The sequence below is a fragment of the Pleurodeles waltl genome, chromosome 2_2 (assembly GCF_031143425.1).
Source record: "Pleurodeles waltl isolate 20211129_DDA chromosome 2_2, aPleWal1.hap1.20221129, whole genome shotgun sequence".
Lineage (NCBI taxonomy): Eukaryota > Metazoa > Chordata > Amphibia > Caudata > Salamandridae > Pleurodeles > Pleurodeles waltl.
This window is the reverse complement of record NC_090439.1, coordinates 317770252-317788776: the sequence shown is the minus strand read 5'-3', so window position 1 is coordinate 317788776 and position 18525 is coordinate 317770252. Positions and strand designations below refer to the sequence as shown.

The window sequence follows — 18525 nt, the reverse complement described above, 5'->3', positions numbered from 1 at the left end:
ATTGAGACATAACTGTCTGTAGATTCTGTACACTCTCTTGTATTGAATAATTAATATTATTGACTCCTTAGGAGTTGTTCTGAGCTTTTACGTTTGAATTGAAGATTTTCTTTCTTTTGGAAGGGTTTTACCATCTTCAGGGGTATCTTTTTCTTCTGTATTAAGATGAGGAGTTTAGATGTTAATATCTTATCTTCTGAATATATTTTCTTATTTCAGCATTCTATACATTTTTTTTTTGTGATTCATTGATACTGTTTCCTACTTCATCTGTAGATGAGTCCTGTTCATTATAAGAGTCATATACTCATCTTGGTCTCCATCACACTACCAAGGTCTCCTTTTTCATACTTGCTGTTTTTATTCAGTTTTCAATAAAAATAATATTATATATATTTATAAAGAGAGAGAGAAATATATATATATATATATATATATTTCCTTGGTTACCACATAGGTATTTGTTTATTATGCACCTGTATCAGTAGGTATATATATTGAGAATATCTTGCAGATGTTTTTATCATCTCCACCTAGTTTTCCTGTTTAAAAGTATATTTATGTGCAAATTGGTTGCTATTGTTGTCTTCAACTTATTTTAAATAGGTCAATTGTATGTTTTCGATGCAAAAAAATTAATATTCTATGTGTGTTTTGTTGTGTAGGTTGGGTTAGGATATACCTTTACATGGTAAGAGGTATTGCTCTGTGGAATTTTATTTTGCTCTGTGTTCCAACAGGGTAGAACAGGCAGTTTTGGTCTACATATAAGAACAAATAGATTCATCTTCACTACTTCATTTGGCAATACTGTCCTATGGTCATGGGTAATGTTTCTTACCTATGTTTTCTTTATCTTTATGCTGTCATTGTTGAGGTCTTTTCCACATACTGATGGTGTGCTCGTGCATGGGATCTGATCCCATCAAGGGAGCAATTGCTTAATATTCATTAGTTTAGCCACTAACACCGATTGGTCATGGTGACATGGATTTTCATTATTCCATATTTTTGAGTGTTTATGATTCCTTATCCGTGGCTCCTCCCAAGAGTTTTACGTAATGAGTTATGTTAGGGCTCACCTGCATTGTTATAAATGCTTGGTCTTTTTGAATTGTATCAGACTGGTTTCGTTCTAGGGAAAGATTTTTAACGGTATTGATCATGGGTGATGCTATCTCCATACTCTTAATGTTTTTATGACTTTTTATTAAAGTGGTCCCCTACACAATTATTTTAGTAAAGATGATGTGTTTCCTCCTAGGCATTCTTATGGATGCATGGTCTGATTCTCTTGTACTAGAACAGTTTTCTTCTGGTTAGAGACTCTCAATGTTGTTGGGTCATTTCTGACACATGTTTAGTATACCAACAGTGATAACCTTATTCCCATGTTTCCTTGTCTTATAGTTTTATTTTCCTGTGGTTCCTTTCACAGGTTTTGATGTCGTGGAGTATATTATTACTCACCTCAATTACTATGATTGTCGGGTCTTTTTCTCTTGTTCTAGACTGGTTTAATGATACTTAGAGACTTTTTTTCGAAGGTCTCAGCTTGCATTCCCTCCTACGGGTTACTATGACTTTGGTATCTGATTCTAAAGTAAGAAATCTGCATCTAGGTGTCTCTATCAGATGAACATGTTAATTACCTTTAATAACATATTACCTGGTAGAGACAATATCTAGCCACAGGTTGCTTAACAACCCGCCCATCTTCCCCCCTCTGTGAACTGAGTCCTCTTTAGTCTTAAAAGGTTTTCTTATGGAATCAACACCTTCAATTAAGAATTTGGTAATTATTTGACACAGGGTTGTCTTTTGTGCTAGCACACTGTTTCAATAGGCAGTTTCTATATGTGGCTTCACGTTTTGAGTGCAGAAAATAGTCATGGAAGAAACAGACATTGGCTAGAGAGGCTATATGGACTCCCCTGACGTCACATTCGGTGGATGACGTCAATTCAGAGTCGCACAACGCCCTCTTGCAAAGCGCAGACGTGCTCTAGGAAAAAAGTTTCCAGATCCAGGCTTGCACCTGGGGAAGATTCTGAAGTAAGGAATCTGCAACTAGATCCTGTCTACCAGATAATATGTTACCGTAGGTCAGTAACTTGTTCATATATTTCACAGTTGGGTCCGAGTTTCCATAGGACGAGCATTTTTTGTCTGTCTATCTATTTATCTAGCTTTCTATCTATCCATCTGTCAATCTATCTAACTATTCTCTATAAAAAAAAAAAAAAAAAGATTACAAAAACATTATCACTATGTGAAAATGTCAGTTAAAACAAAACATTTATACTATTAAAACCACTGAAATTCACCAGTTATAGTTAACTGAGGAACCTGCATCTCACACTCCCACCATCCACACTGTTGTTTAAAAAACTTTTTTTTCTCACAAATGTTATTGCATTTTTTGTGTGTAACACATTTACAGTAACACACAGTTATGCAATCATATATGTAGTGCTTCTTACAATTACTAAGCCATTTGTTTCTTTCAGTATGAGATCATTTCACTGTGTTTAGAAACTGTCTGAAACCTCCTACTCTCCCACTAACTTCTCAAACCAGCAAGAGCAGTTCACCCTCTTCTATGTTTATCCATTGAGAACACAGTAAAAACTAACTTCCCATCCACGGATGGAGCCTAGTGGTAGATATGAGTCAGTTGTGGCTAGACCGTGTATTATGTATAATACTGGGCTTTTTCATGTTACTATATACACATTTCACGGTGGTATGATGTGGGAGTGAGCCTCGTACCCATCGCAATCATGCCAAGTCTCAAATTTATATTGTTTAATTACATGGTATAAGAATGTAATTTCTCTAAGTACTTATCCCACTCCATGGAGATAAGGGTTTTGCATAACCCCCTATATTCTTTCCTACGCAGTGCTTTGCTTTCAGCCTGACCCCATACCAATACTTCCATTCTCCACTGCGCGACTTGGGGGGAAACGGGTGATTTCCATTGGTGCGTAATAGCACGTCTTGCCAATATTAACGCAGTCAGCAAAACACGTAGTCACCCCCGACTTCTGTGATCGAAAGTAGAGACTTAGACTACATGCATCTGGTGTTATCCAATAATCTTAACCTGTTACATGTTTGAGTATCTGCGCTATTTCTGACCAATAATTTTGTAACAGAGGGCAACACCAGAGCATATGTAATAGATCCGTGCCCATTTGTTGACAGCGGGGGCAGCCTGCCCTTGCGCCTGAGTATAGTTTATCGATGTTATGTGGGTTAAGCTATGCCCTATGAAATAAAAGAACTGAATAAATTTAAATCTGGAATTTCTGGATATGGTTTTTGGGGTTGTAAGCAGGCTCTTCCATTTCGCTTCCGTTAGGGTACGGTTGAGATCTGTATCCCATTCTTAACGGAGTGTTTGTAACGATATTCCTAAATGTGATCTTAGGCCTCTGTACAGCCATTGGATTAAATGATTGTCATGACCTATTGTATGCAATGCATTTAGAAATTCAGATGTAAGAGGTTCAGTACTGCCTGGGGCCCAGTATTGATGTACAAAGCGAATTAAACCTGCATGTATTAGAAACAGTATATCTGGTAATCCGTGAGCATGTATAAAGTCTAGGTGTGACATCAATACCCCATCCGCAAATAACTTCGAAATAGTCATAGTCTCTGACCGTTCCTAAGGCTGTAATGTCTGTGCTGATAGGGTCTCCATTGCCAGTGGAACCCCCCTCAGTGGTATATTAGGAGCGTATGGAACTGGGGTATGTGTGTATCGCAGGGACATTTGCCAATATGCCATGGCCACCCATACCAGAATGGGGATCTGGCGTGGTGCCAATGTGTTTGGGCACAACAGCCTATGCAGCTGTCCATTTTGTACCTGAGGGGGTGTATAGCCTATTTCGTGTAAGTTGTATCCCGCTAGCCAATACACTAATCACTGCAGCTGGGCTGCTATGCAATACGCCTTAAGGTCCGGGGCACCCATTTCCCCCTTCCAGCACTGGCAATTAAGATTTTTCAAGCCTATCCTACAATGTCCTGACCCCCACACCAACTTAATCAACAAAGTATTCAAGGTGGTAAACACTGGAGCCGCAACCACCACTGGTAGATTAGCAAAATAGTGCAGGAACCTCTGGAGGAGGACCATTTTTACCAATGCCAGTCTGCCCGCTATAGAGAGGGGCAGTGTAGTCCAGAAGGCTATTTGTGTCTTAATGTCATTGATCGCCCGCTTCAAATTACCATCTAATATATCTCGTAGGTCTCTATACATATAGATACCTAAATAGCAAAACACATGGGCTGCCACTGGGATATGACCTTCTCCCAGTGTCACTGTCTGCTGTTCCAAAGTATGCTGAAATGCAAAAGCACATGATTTTGCAGCATTTATTTGCAGACCCGAGAGTCTGCCAAATGCAGCCAGTTCATCTGCTATTGCAGACATATCTTGACGTATGTCCCGAAAATATACAATAATGTCACCTGCATACAAAGAAGTAGCCTATATTTCGCCTCTAAGCGGGATGCGCCATTCCGGTGCGCTACGTCACAGTATTTGTGCTAGGGGTTTGATTACTAAAACAAATAAAAATGACGATAATGGACAGGCTTGATGTGTTCCCTGGGAAAAGATATAAGATTCCGATATTCACTTTCACATTTTTGCCCTCGCTGTAGGTAGTGAGTATAACATTCTCACCTATTTTGTTTAGGAGGCTGGTATCCCATAGTGGGTAAGTGTGGACTATAGGAAATCCCAGCTCAGCGTGTCAAAGGCATGGCATATATCCAAGGAAGCCTGCATGGGTACTTTTCGTGTGAACTGTACATAACGTGGAACAGGCGACGAATAATGAGTGTTACGGTTCAGCACAAAGCCGTTTTGATCTGTGTGCAGTAGTTGTGGCAGGTGTGGGAGGAGTCGTCTTGCTAGGATTTTACTTAAAATTTTATACTCTGTGTTCAAGAGATACAGAGGTCCATATGAGGTTAATTCAAGGGGTGACTTGTTTGGTTTCAGTAAAGATGTAACCACGACTTGCTGCATTGTCGGGAGTAGCTGTCCTACCTGTAATGAGTGGGTATATAATTTTATCAGCTGCGTACAAAGGTACCTAGGGAGCGCAAAATTAAAAGGGAATCCCATCTGACCTTGGCGTTTTGTTACCTCTGTTTCTCCAACCGCACCCTTGATTTCGGCCACTGTAAGATCGACTCCTAGCTCCTCGCAGTCTTGTGGTGTTATCTGGGGTAGGCACATCCTACCCAAGTATGTGATTAGTAGTTTATCAGTACGAGGTGTAGGAGCAGTGTAAAGATAGCATAAAAGTCCAGAAACACCCTATTTATACCCAGTTGTGTAACAACCACACCGTGTGTCTCGGATTGTATGGCGAGGATTGGGGGAGGGGTGGGACATATTAAGCATGCCAGCAGTGCCCCGGACCTGTCAGCTTCAGCGTGCGCCCGTTGCATATACGCGTATAATCTATTAGTCTTTAGCGCTCTAGGTACTCTGCATGTGCCGCCCTTGACTCCTATAATACAGCTGAATCAACTTCTCCCCTGGCCTCTGCGTGCTCCGTACTAGCAATTGTGTTTTCAACTTCTTTCAGGGCCCTCATGATTTCATTTCCAGCACCTACTAACATGCCAATGTAGGCCCTACGAATCACCACCTTAAAAGCTTCCCACTAATGTATCAACGAGGTAGCAGTTCCTGTGTTTTCTAAAAAAAAAAATCGTTATTTATAATCTGTGACAGTGCTTTCCGGAAGGGCGCACCTTCTAAGGAAGAGGACTGTAGTCTCCAGGTGGGTATTGGTGTTGGGATTTTACCCCATTGCAGCATCAGTTCTAGGGTGTTGTGATCAGAAAGTGTCTTGGCTAGATCAGAGGTATGGGCTATAATAGGCAGTAACTGTGTGGAACACAGGAATCTGTCTATGCGTGTATGTAACTTGTGCTGGTAAGAATAAAATTAGTATTCACATGGTAGATATTTCTGGCACGCAGGGCATATACTAGGGACCAACCCATTTTTGTAGGGACACTGCATGTCGTGTCATTGCTGATCTGGGTAATGGGGGATGGGAGCAATCTAGTGACATATCTATCACTGTATTAAAATCTCCGCCTAGAAGCCATGGGCAAAGCTTCCAGTCACTAAGGACCAGTGATAGACGTACCCAAAAATCATCTTGGTCTATATTAGGAGCATATATGCAACCCAGTACCACTGGGTCTCCATCTAGCTTGCCCTTGACCAAAACATATTTGCCCTGTATGTCAATACGTACTTCGTGAGCCATGAAAGGAACCCCTGCCCTAATCCAAATAGCTGCACCTCTAGCGTATCCTGAATGACGTGTTAAAAAGCTGCCCTCTCCATCTCTTCTGTAAGCGGATCGCCTCAGGTCCAAGCAGATGTGTCCTTTGCAGGTATTACTATCTGCGCATTTCTTCTACTCAATTGGGCCAGTATTCTATGCCTTTTATGTAGTGTGCCCATCCCCTGACGTTCCAGGTTAGGATTGTATAAGAAGCCATGCCTGCCTGTGCTGTGTCGTGTGTGATATCGCAATGTTAATAAACAATTTGCTCAGTTCCATATGTTGATCTATTTTGACAGGGAACTCTGCTACTTGCTTTAAACATTGAAAAACCTAATTCTCGGTCCAGCGCCATGTCGTCATTTGAACAAACATTAGATAGAACAAAAAACGTGTGTACATCAAACAACTTGTGCCTGTGCCTATGTAGGGGTCTTAAGCTAGTATGTAGGTTTACCGTTCCTTTGCTGCGGAAAGCGACCCAGGCCCAGCCCAGAACATTCTGTATATGCAGTGCCCGCCTTACTATTAATGATTGAAAAATGAAGTGTGCCCTGAGATATATTCAAATACAGAATATGGACAAAGGTCTAACATCTATGCATCATGTTCAATACAAGGGGAGCAACTCTGAATTAAGTGTGAGGGCCACACCTACTTTAATTTAAACGAAGCCATCCAGTCCAGTGGGTGCCTATAACTAAAGATCACGTGCCAACTGAGGAATCATAGAGGGAAACCGAGCCATGCTTCGGAGTCTGAACCACCCTTCCATGATGTATCTGCAATGTCCTGATCAGCACTGGCACGCAGTTGGGAAGCCAAACAAAGCGCATCCAGTCGGCCCAACAGAGCTTGTTGCGAGGAGGGTATGAGACCACCAGCCCTCCCAGGTGACCCAGCCGGGTGAGGGCAAGCTCGACGTCTTTTCCTTTGGGGCCTTGGAAGCTCCCAAGTCCCACCTCCGGGTCTGTTGAGGTCGGGAAAGGTGTTGTCCAGCCATGGTACGCACCGCTTTTAGCGAGTCAAACAAAAGTACTTTCTTATTATGTTGAATATGTAACCTCCGCGGGAACAGTAATGCATAAGTGACTCCAGCAGCTCATAGATCTTTTTTGATGAGTTGAAAAGTAGCTTGCCTCCGTTGAACTACTACTGTGTAATTCAACTTTTGCGTTGTTGAACAAGATTAGTGCCTTCACCCGGGTGGCCCCAAGCAGCACATCTCGGTCTTTGTAATTCAACATTTTTGCGACAATGGACCTAGGAGGGGCGCCTAGATTAGGTTTTTTTGTCAGAACTCTGTGGGCTCTCTCAAGTACGGATATATCTGAGAGCCCCTCTGGGGCTACCACCATCCGGAGCCAGTCCTCTACATATTGTGTTGGCGTATGTCCTTCGGTTCCTTTCGGGAGCCCCAGGATTAAAATATTGTTCCTACGAGCGCACCCCTCAGCGTCTTCAGCCCTCTCATGTAGTAGCTCCATCTGCTGTGTTAGCTTTTTGATCTGTGTGTCATGGGTTGCACTGGCAGGCTCTAAAATGGTAAGATTAGACTCATTGTCTTTGACCCTACCCACTAATTTACGATGTTCATCTTTAATGAAGGATCCTTCCGTGGTAAGAGCCCCTATCTTCTGTTTGATGGCTAATCGGGACTCCTTAATTTCTCAGAGGATGAGGTCTAATTTGTCTTAGGGTGGCGCCTGGGCCCTGGAAGGAATACAGGACACTGAAATTTGAGCAATGGAATCTTTTGAAGGCGGAGAACAGGTCCTGGCACTTGGTTTTGTTTTAGATTTTCCCATCTCGCCGCACAGAAGGCCACGTGCATTATATGCTAATAACTGGTAGTATGTGTCAGCAACAGCAGCATGTGCCAGTCTTTACCTTTGTAAAATTGGGGATCGAGGGCCCGGCGTGTGAGCCCCAAATGACAATGTTTACACGTCACATTTCTGATCTTTGTTACTGTGGAGGAGGCAGGTGTGCTATTTAGTCTTGTTCTCTTGCGCCGCATTTCAACAGTTGTGTTCTCAGTTAAGGCCCACAACACTGGCCCTCCAGCCTTCACTGTTCAAACAGTAAAACCACTCCATCGCTGGCATGCAGGAGTATGCACATTCATATAATCTAGACTATGAGTGCCTCACTACTCATAAACATAACGTTGTTCTGGGATCTATAGGCCTTCGGTGTGAAAAAGATAGCTCTGCGCGCTCTTTATTGTTTGCTTTGTTCCTGCCTGTACACTATGCAATACTGTTGGTAAAGCTGTAGGCCCCACATACAGTTTGGTTAATCAAGTCTTCCCGGGAGGGGGAGGGGCAGGGGGGAGGGTTGGGCAACAAGGATTCCAGATAAAATACACTGATCTACGTGCCTGCTTCCCGGATCACATGAGGGGCTCACCACGTAGTCCTGTGCAGGCGAGGAGTGAGCAAGCAGCGTCCTCGATATCGCCGACCCGCCCGCTCCCACTCACCTCTAAATGCCTTGTGGGCACTAGGCCCCGATCTCTTCTTCACCGAGGCCTCTTCTAAGCAGGTGCTGTAATACGTGTCGGTCCGTCGAGCAGGCGGTCGTACTAGCTCTACCCGCACAGCAGGAGTTGTTGGGCATGCCGAGCACGCTCGGCCGACCACAGCTCAGCCTTGTGGAGTCGAGGAGCGGCCCCCAGGGCCTCTTTGATTACGCCAGCCCGCCCCTTCCCACTCACCTCCAGCCTTCCTCCGGGGACAAGACTCAGCTCACCTCTAGGACCTGGCCACTTCCGTTGTAGGCTATGTATTCGGGCCGGACTATCAGTGAGGCAACCTCACCTGTCTCCTCAAAGCCAGGAGGTGCCTTTGCTCACACAGAGTTTCCCCAGCTCCAGCAGCACCACTTTATGGAGGTTAGGAGTGGTCCCGTTGGCCATCTTGAATACCAACGGCTCACCCGCTTCCACTCACCTACGAGCAACACTGGGGCTCCAGGTTCCATCTCCTTCACTGGCACAGTCTGTTCCCAGCCAGGTCAGCGCTGCCGTCTGTAGTCATCGGTTTAGCACAGTCCACACCGCCGCCTGATATTCGTGTGGGCCGCGTGGCGCACCCGGTTCAGGCAGCTCTGTGTTCCCCCATCTTAATTTGGCCCCTCAGTGACTCATTTCACTACTCTGTGGCACCTCTGCACTGGCTTCCATGCCTCTTCGTTGTAATGGGCCGGCACCATGCATTCAATAAAGGATTACAACAGATTAATCGGGCTGGCCCGGTAGCCCTTCCGCTACACGTCTGCCATCTTAGGCGGTTAGCCATGCCCCGTAAATATGTCTTTATTACCATTTGAATAGTGCGACTTGGTGTTTTACGATAGCATTTTAGATGCATCCCTCCAGATTTATCATACATAGATTTCATTGCCATTCATCAGAACATCAACGACCAATGTTTAAATGCTTCAGGTATAGTCCTGAAGTTTCCAAATGGCAGATTATAATGAGTTTCTTACAGTAAGGGAAGTGCAATGTACACATTTCCATAAATATTGTTACAGCACCATTTAAATTGAACATATAACGTACGAAACTAGATCAGACAGAATATGTCCCCACCGAGTTCCCCCCTCCCAGTAGCTTCCCAATCTCTCAATATATATATTGATACTTAATATGCTATTATTTGCATGTTCTCTTTCACCTGATAGAGACCTCTAGCTGCAGATTCCTTACCTTAGAGTTCCCCGGTGTCACCTTAGAATCCGGAACTTTGGCAGAGCAATACCATTGCGCGCATCGACAGGTGGCGTCGTTTGAGTCCGTGTGGCGTTGTCGGTATCGTTGGAGCTGTTCATGAAGTTACGGTCACCACCACCCAGACGCACGTGTGTCCGTTCTTTTCCTTCCGTGCTCGTTAGCGCAGACCCGAAATCGAGCTATACTCTGTCTTTTTTGACAGGCATTTTTTTACCTTTTTGTCAAAGATTTTTTCTAGTCTGTGTAGAATGTCATTTAGGAAGACTGGGTTCAAGCCGTGTGGCGCCTATCACCGCGCAATATTGGTGACGTGCCCCCATAAAGATATGTCTCTGGTGTCTGGACTGAGACCACGTCTCGAAGTCGTGTTCTGACTACCGGGCCATGGCTCCAAAAGCTTTGAGGGAGCGGTCCCTGAAGCTCATGGCAGCCCAGCAGTCGTCATCGGTCGGCGTGAATCCTCTGAGGTCATGGTCCTCGTCCAGGCAGAGGTTTGCGGGACCTCTCCAGGAGTCCCAAGTCCTCTTCATCTCACTCGAGCTCCTCCGGGCACTCGAGGAAGAGGCACAAGAAGAAGTCCAAGCAGACTTCAACTTCACCTGGTCTGTCGGCTGATGAGGCGAGTCAGGAGTGTCGATGTTCCGAGCATGGTTCCGTGGAGCTCATGCTAGGGCCCACTTCGAGCCTCCGTCACTTTCCAGAAGCCGGAGCGACCTCCGCTCAAGACATGGAGTTTTATGAGGCCATGCATCTCCTATTTGAGAGGGCAGAAGTCCCGTCAGGTTCCACGCTGGCGGATTCTGCCTCGGTGCCGTTGGGGCTTCGTGGATCTGATATCAGATCCAGAACGACATCGAGTCCACACAGTCAGCCTTCTCCAGCATCATTCCAGACATTGACACTCCTCCCGCCACTGGTGCCCACCGTGGTGCAAGCCCCATCCTCATACCTGCTGATCCAGAGCCGGAACTACGGAATACGACGCAGAGTCCGGCGCTAGCAGCTCCAACAGGGGTCAGATTATTTCCTGAGTCTTATTACGATCCACCAGGCATTGGTGAGTATGGATTGGAGCAAATGGACTGGTATGAGGAGTTAGGAGAAGCCAGTGGACTGGACGCCTCTCCTGATACTGGCATACTCTCACCTCGTATCATGACTTAGGAGGAGGGAGCATCTTATGCTGTGGTGGTGCATACGGCAGCTGAGGTCTTGGACTAACCTCCTGACAGGTGCTTCCGCCAGAGGTTACCACATCGGAACCGATGTTACCCTTTAACAAAGCCCTCACTGATGTCCTGCTGGGGACGTGTGGCAGACCCAGCACAGGGGCTTCTGTAAATAAGATAGTTGGCCATCACCATTGCCCAGCTCCAAATGACCCTAGCTTCCTCTCCCAACATCCCACCCCGAGAGCTTCGTGGTCCAAGCCTCCACTTCCCATAGTGACTTCCGTTCCGCTCCCCCCAGATAGGGAATCCAAAAGGCTGGATCAACTTGGGAAGAAGATGTTTTCTTCCTCCAGCCTGGCATTGAGGTCAGTAAACACCTCATGCCTACTGGGCCGTTTTTCCCATTCTTTATGGGATATGGTGGTGCAGGTGCTGCCTCAGGTCCCGGAGCGCGTTCAGTACACTCTCTCACAAGCAGTCAAAGATGGGAGAGATGCAGCCAAGTTTACAATTAAGTTTGGTTTTGACACAACTGACTCGCTGGGTAGAGCGATTTCATCTACGGTGGCCCTGCGTACACACACCTGGCTTCAGACATCTGGCTTTTCGGGGGATGTCCAGGCAAACCTTAAGGACATGCCCTTCGATGGGTCCTGCCTTTTTGATGAAAAGTCAGACTTGGTGCTGGAGCTTTTCAAGGATTCTCGGGCTACGGCCAGGTCCTTGGGCCTCTCTGTGACCCCCGGCCAACAGTCTGCCTTTTTCCTCTTTTGAGGCTTCCAAAGGGTTGGGATACCACGCCATCCACAGACCAGCCACCTTCCTCCGTCAGGTCAGCGTCCTGTGTGGGGACAGGGTTGTGGTACTTTCAGACCCAGAGGCTCTGGCCAGAAGTCATCCACCACTCAGCCGCCCTCCTCCACAGTGCCCAAATCCTTCTATTATGATTCTGCAAGACCACACAAGTCCAGTTGGAGGGAGGATTCAATTTCATCTCCCTCACTTGGCAGTCCATAACATCAGACAAATGGGTCCTGTAGATCATTCAGAAGGGCTATTCCTTTGCCTTCTAGTCTTTCCCTCCATCTATGCCTCCATTAAAAGTACAGCTGATGGAGGATCACTTAGTCTTGCTTTGCGAGGGAGATACGTCTCTCTTGGCCAAGGGAGCCATAGAAAGTGTCCCGATGTCAGAAGTCGGCAGTGGATGTTATTCACGCTACTTTCTGATTTTCATAAAGTACAAGGATCTTCACCCCATTCTAGATTTGCGGGACGTCAATCTCTTCCTCAGAAAGGAGACATTCAGGGTGCTCACTCTGGCTCAGGTCTTTTCTGCTCTAGACAAAGGAGACTGGTTGGTAGCATTGACTTACAGGATGCGTATTTTCACACCATCAACCTGCCTGCCCACAGTATATTTCAGTATATATTGATACTTAATATACTATTCTTTGCATGTTCTATGTCATCAAGCATATAGGCATTTTCAAGGATGCCTTAGTTCAATAATAATAAATATGTGTTGTGTATCAGTCATGGCCAAAAATATGTATTCCATTCACAACAGGGATGTGTTCTGAACCATCTCCATCACCTTCAGCTCCAGAAAAAACTACTCTTGAGGACTTGGATAAAGCCAGTGTGATTGTCCTGTGGGCTAGCAGGACATCTACCACCTTTCTGTCTGTGTGTTCTCCTCATCTGAGCCTCTTCCTCTCCAGCCCACTCAATGAAATCATTTTTCCAGTCTGCAATCATCAGGGGACGGAGGCTAAGCCGCTGTCTTGCAGTGCGCATCATTGCCACCATAAACCCCAACAGGGCTTACTGTCTGCTCAAGGCTTTCTCAGACTATCGCCTCTTGTCTAGTTATGAAGCCATCCCTCGGGTAGAGATTGAACAGCATTAGACATCCTCTCTGCTGCCACTTTTCAACTTTCATATAGATTGTAACCTGGGCAAATGGATGTAATGTCAAGCCATCTACGTCAGAGGAGCATGGGGTATGTTCTATCACTTTTCTAACCAGTCTGGGCCTTCATTTGCCCATCAGCGGAATCAAGAATGGGAAAGTACCCAAGATATCTCAGCCCCTCATCAGCATGCACACTGTTGTCATTAATAATGTCAATTCAGATGTCATCAGTGATTATTTGTGATGTCATACAACATGTCAGTAAAGATGTAGTATTTGATATCATAAGCAACATTTCTGCTACCCTAAGTATTAGTGGTCAAAGCTCCAAGTACTCTGGGTACCATATATGCTCTGCCGACTCTACTCTTGTGTGGATACTTGTTCTACAACTTACACAAATGGAACAGAGTGAAAAGAGACCAGGGTGTATCCTCTGTGCAACCATCCTGTTAGTTTTCTCTATGGCATATTCTGCAGAACATTTGTATTGTCCTGAGAAGTTTCAAAGTTATCTCTATAGTGAATATTGTGTCACATATTTGAACACTAGGTTAAGTAGATCAACCAGCTTTTAATATTTCTCTGTGCACAATGCTGTATGCCCAACATGCAGTTAAAGTAAGGTTCAATTCAATGTTTAATTTGAGCCGTTGATTGCTGGTGGGGGTCACCAGCACTTATTTTTGGGGACAAGTACTTATTTTTCTGCATCAGATATTTAGCAAGTGCAAAAGAAGGGAAAAAACACAGGCCTATATGTGCAAAAATAGAAATAGCGATTACCTATTTGTGAGGTTTTTTGGTGACTCACAATTAGGAAATCGCTATTCCTTATGTATGAAATTCATTGAGTTTCATTTAGCGTTTCAGAGGGGGGTGCAAATAGACCTATCTCATGCATTTTAACAAGGTAAGTCGCAATTTGTGACCCACTATGATTAACTGCCATCACAGGAGTGGTGGTCTGCTGGAGTCAGCTTACCAGCATGTCTGTGATTGCTTTTAAATAAAGCAGTTTTCTTTTTAAACACAACCGATTTCCATAAAGGAAATGGGATGCGTTTAAAAAGAAAAAAACATTGATGTTCCATGTTTTCAAAGTTGGCAGTTGTCCCTAAGATCACTGCCTGCTCTTAAAAAAAAATTTCCCAACTGTTCTCGAAGGGGAAGGGGACCCTTGTTATGTATAAATGGGTTACCTCCAGCTTTGAGTCAGGGGGGCTAAACTGTGAATGTTTAGCGACCGCATTTCAGCCACAAAATATTTCTACATGCCATTGCGATTTGGTATTAGCTAGGGGAGCCTTCATCACGCACCTTCCAAATACTGACTCACAAAACCCGAATTTCGATTCAGTAACAGGTGACTGAATCGCAATTTGAGCGTTGTCCTTGAGAAAAAGCATTCTTACAATTACAAATGGTTTTGCAAATGCAAAAATGCTCCATACATCTAGCCGATAGATCAGAACAACGAAGGAAAAGAAAGACAGCATAATCATCAGAGGGAAAAGCAGGAACCTGCAAGAGCAAGAAAAACGAGCAGGGAGTGTCTAGCAGTAGACTAAAGATTTCCAGTATTGGTATTGTACGCTCAAGTGTTTAACTGTACAGGCTGCCGCTTTCTGAGCGGAGCTTTGGGCACCGGCACTCCTTCCATAAATTAAGCACTGGTTCTATTGTTTATGGATATCACTCACAGCTGCATCCTAATCAGTTTTAGAAAAAGGCAATCGTAAATATAAATTCTGTTGATATACGCATCAAAACAAAATGTGCTCGCTGTAATTCTTTCCAGTCTTTTACAAAATAAAATGCAGTTTGCAGTTTTATAATACCACTGTAAAATATTAAACTATAACATGATTCTTAAAATTAATACTGCATCTAGCCAAGGGGAGTTGGTAAATGTCCTGCAGCGTGTCAATTACATAGTGAAGCCTTTAAACTTCCGCTGGCTTTTCAAATACTTAAAAGAAAGTGGTGTTATCAAAACCAGTGTTGCAGTTGGTCTTAACATGTTTAACATTCAGTAACCTTAGTGCGGGATGGTTAAAAAAATAACGTAGGTCGTTGTCTTATTCACCCTCATAATATGCACACCGTTAAAAACAAATCATATTTTACAATAGCTTGGCGAGGAGCGCTTAGCAAGCCAATCAAAGAACCCATTGCTCTTTCTCAAAGACAAGACTTAGGCTCCTTCTAATAGCAGAACGTAGAGGGGCAAGTTGTTGTGTCTCACTCAAGAAAAACAATAAGTTTAATGTTGATTACAGGATCTGATTCGGCAAGGAGCTCTGCATGCCTCGCTTTGTAATTCACAGACTGCAGTAGGGCACTGGGGCGTGCATGTGTATGGGGTGTGTGCCTGAGGTTCTACTTCAAAAAACGTGATTCCATGAAATTGATCTACCGGGGTAGTGAAGTGGACCTGAGGCGCTTTCAGATGCAGTACATTACCTGGGACGATGTGTCATTGATGAATTCTGGCAAGAGGACCTACGATGGACTGGACTGGCATTGTCTGATTAGTGGTAAGCAGCCCTGGCTGCTGCTTGCTGAGTGTTGTGGGCTGTTTTGGTTTTAGTGGGTCAGCGAAGAAGTCTGACTGTCTGAGATAATAAAGGTAAACCTTGTTGGCATAGGAGGTAATTATTAAGGTCAGAAGCTACTTTCAAGGGTGATGATGATCAAGAGAATGTGTATGTTCCAGTGTTAGAGCTACCCAGACTGGTGCAAGAACCAGATCTTGTAAGGGCTGAAATTAGTAATTTTCATACAACAAGTTGAAACATTGAAGAAGTCAAGGTCACATCACTGGAAAGTAAATCATATTTATGGTCACTAATTCCGGAATTGAGTGTACATAAAAGGTATAATAAAATAGATCCTGGCCTTAGTGATACAGCCTTAAAAGTAGCAGACTCATTCAAGTCACTTTAGAAATACTCAGGAACTTCAAGTGGTTCTGATGGAATATAAGGTTTTGGTTGAAAGACACATGTAGAGTCACTAATCTGAAGGTCTTTGGGTCAACAGGGGTCTTTGAAGACAAATACTAGAAAGAAGTGTTTCAGCAGTTTGAGAAGTTTGATGTTATGTTGATGGGATACACACAGACTTCATTGGTTCACTTGGACATGTCTACAGCCTCAAACTTGGGCTCCTTGGGTTTCTTAGAAGAGGAGTAGCAAAAATGACATTTCAGCAGTTTCAGAATTCTGAGATAACGTGGATGGATGCCTCTCAAGCCGTTTAAGTGTGCAACATGTTCAGTCTCTCAGCAAAACGTCTAGAAGGTCGGACTGAAGGCGAAAGCTCTCTCATAGTGGAGTTGAAATCTGCAAGACAAAACTGTGTGATTCTGATGGCAACCACAATCCAGAGAATTCTGATTCTCTCTATAAAGAGAATATGGTTTTTGGAGATCTTTATAGAGCAACATAAATGAGGAGACAGGAAATGCAAACTGTTAGGCGACGGTTAGCCAACCTGGGGATTGAAGGATATGTTTGGAAACCTTTTAACTCCTCCATACTGTACCCTCTCTTTTATTGCTGTTATTGGTAATGTGTTTAGCACAGGCTTTGAAGAGGAGGTTAGGTTGTCCATCTTTGCAAAAACTATCACAATCGCGATGGATGTATTCTACTTCTATAAGAATTTATATAAACCAGCATAGTCATTTCTACGGTTCAGGATACCTCTCACAGGAGCCTATAAGCTAACATTACAAATATGCAATTCCAATTATAAATGTAATAGAAGAACTAAAAACAAATGTATATGCTTTATTTTTTTTCAGGTACCGTGATAGGAGTTGTTATTTACACTGGAAAAGAGACTAGAAGTGTAATGAACACGTCAAATCCAAAGAATAAGGTATGGTTTGGTGATTTTTATACATATACATTTTTATTTCATATATCTTAGTTTCTAGTCCCTCGATTAATGGGGTTGGTTTGTTTATAAAACTATCTACACGTATTGGTTTCTTCTATGGTGTATTATTTAATATGTTCTAAATACCAAAAGTGTGATTTTTGAAGATTACTCATTGACGATTCAGAATATAGATAATTCGAAAATTGTATTATCAAATGGTAATTAACGGTCAAGTCCAGTTATCTTGCTGTTTTGAAAAACATAGTTCATGCTCTTTCAGCCATCATGCTCTTTTATACACTAAAGACATGCGTGCTTGGCGTTTAAAGGGGCAAACCTTCTGCCTTTATTTATTTCCCATGGTCATTTTAATTATATTTCTAAAGTTTATTTCTCTGGGTGTTTTTGTCACCGGGCGCTGAGATGGTGTGTGCAGTGATCTATAATGACCACTTCGGTGAGGACATTGTAGAAAACTTTATGGTGGTAAATTACATTGGAGTTTGCTAATGAAGTGGCTTTGTAGGTATTTTGTGTAAGGCAAGCTGTTGCTGCGTTCTGTTTTGGAATGTATTTGAACTCAGATTCAGTAAAGCTGTGACTGTAGTGTTGTGCAGACCAAAGGTTGGCACGAGAGAAAATATTTCATGGGCCTCAATTAGGGGTAGCTGTGGATCGAGCTGTTACTCCGAACATGCCATTTGGTAGCGATGGTTTCAGAAGTCTTGAAAGCAGCACCAAAAAAGAGAAAATAAAAAGACCACTAAGAGACTTATTTATTCTGTATTTCACTCCATGCCAAACCGATTGCCCCCAAATTTGAGGCTGACGATTGGCATTGGTAATACAATGTGCCACCAAAGTGATGTTATTTGGGGCGGGCGTGCTGCATGCTTGATTTGGCATACACCACGCCAGACGTTCTGATGAATCGACGACGTTCATTTAATATCTGGTGTCATTAACTTTATCGTGCTGCACTTGTCACTGACAACTTTGTCTTCCTAGTAGGGCAAAGGAAATGGAAACAATATATATTCTTAATCTCTGTCTGCAGGGACAAAGGCATAGACATATTCTTATTTTTCAGCTCAGTCTACATAGACTTTAAAACCTCTCCTCTAGAAAATATACAAAATTTCAAAGGAAATAAAGTGAGTTGTTTTCTTGCTTTAACAAATCGTTTGTTGATTTTAACAAAGTTTAACGGCGGCGGTTACATGGCCGATCTTTGGACCCATCAATATAAGAATATAACATCTCACAAGGAAAAGCACTCTCCAAGCAGTCTTCGTGGGCTACCCTGATGACAACCAAGGCAGGCAAAATCATAAAACAGCATCTGAGGCATTCATCCAATGGCCCCCGATTTTAAATTGTTTCCGATCTACACCACTCAAAACAAATTCTTCAGTCTGTGCATAGTAGTCCATACATCTCTGCCACTCAAGTGATTAATGGGGC

At 43.6% G+C, this 18525-nt stretch overlaps 1 protein-coding gene across 2 annotated transcripts in view; it reads left to right on the top strand.

Annotated features, from left to right (window-relative positions):
• Nucleotides 1–18525, top strand: part of ATP9B (ATPase phospholipid transporting 9B (putative)) — a 2250419-nt gene that overhangs the window by 1198738 nt on the left and 1033156 nt on the right. For both annotated transcript variants that reach the window (XM_069219789.1, XM_069219790.1), the window contains exon 11: nucleotides 16982–17058. In XM_069219789.1, coding sequence (XP_069075890.1) covers nucleotides 16982–17058 — 77 coding nt within the window. The remainder of the gene's footprint in view (nucleotides 1–16981; nucleotides 17059–18525) is intronic.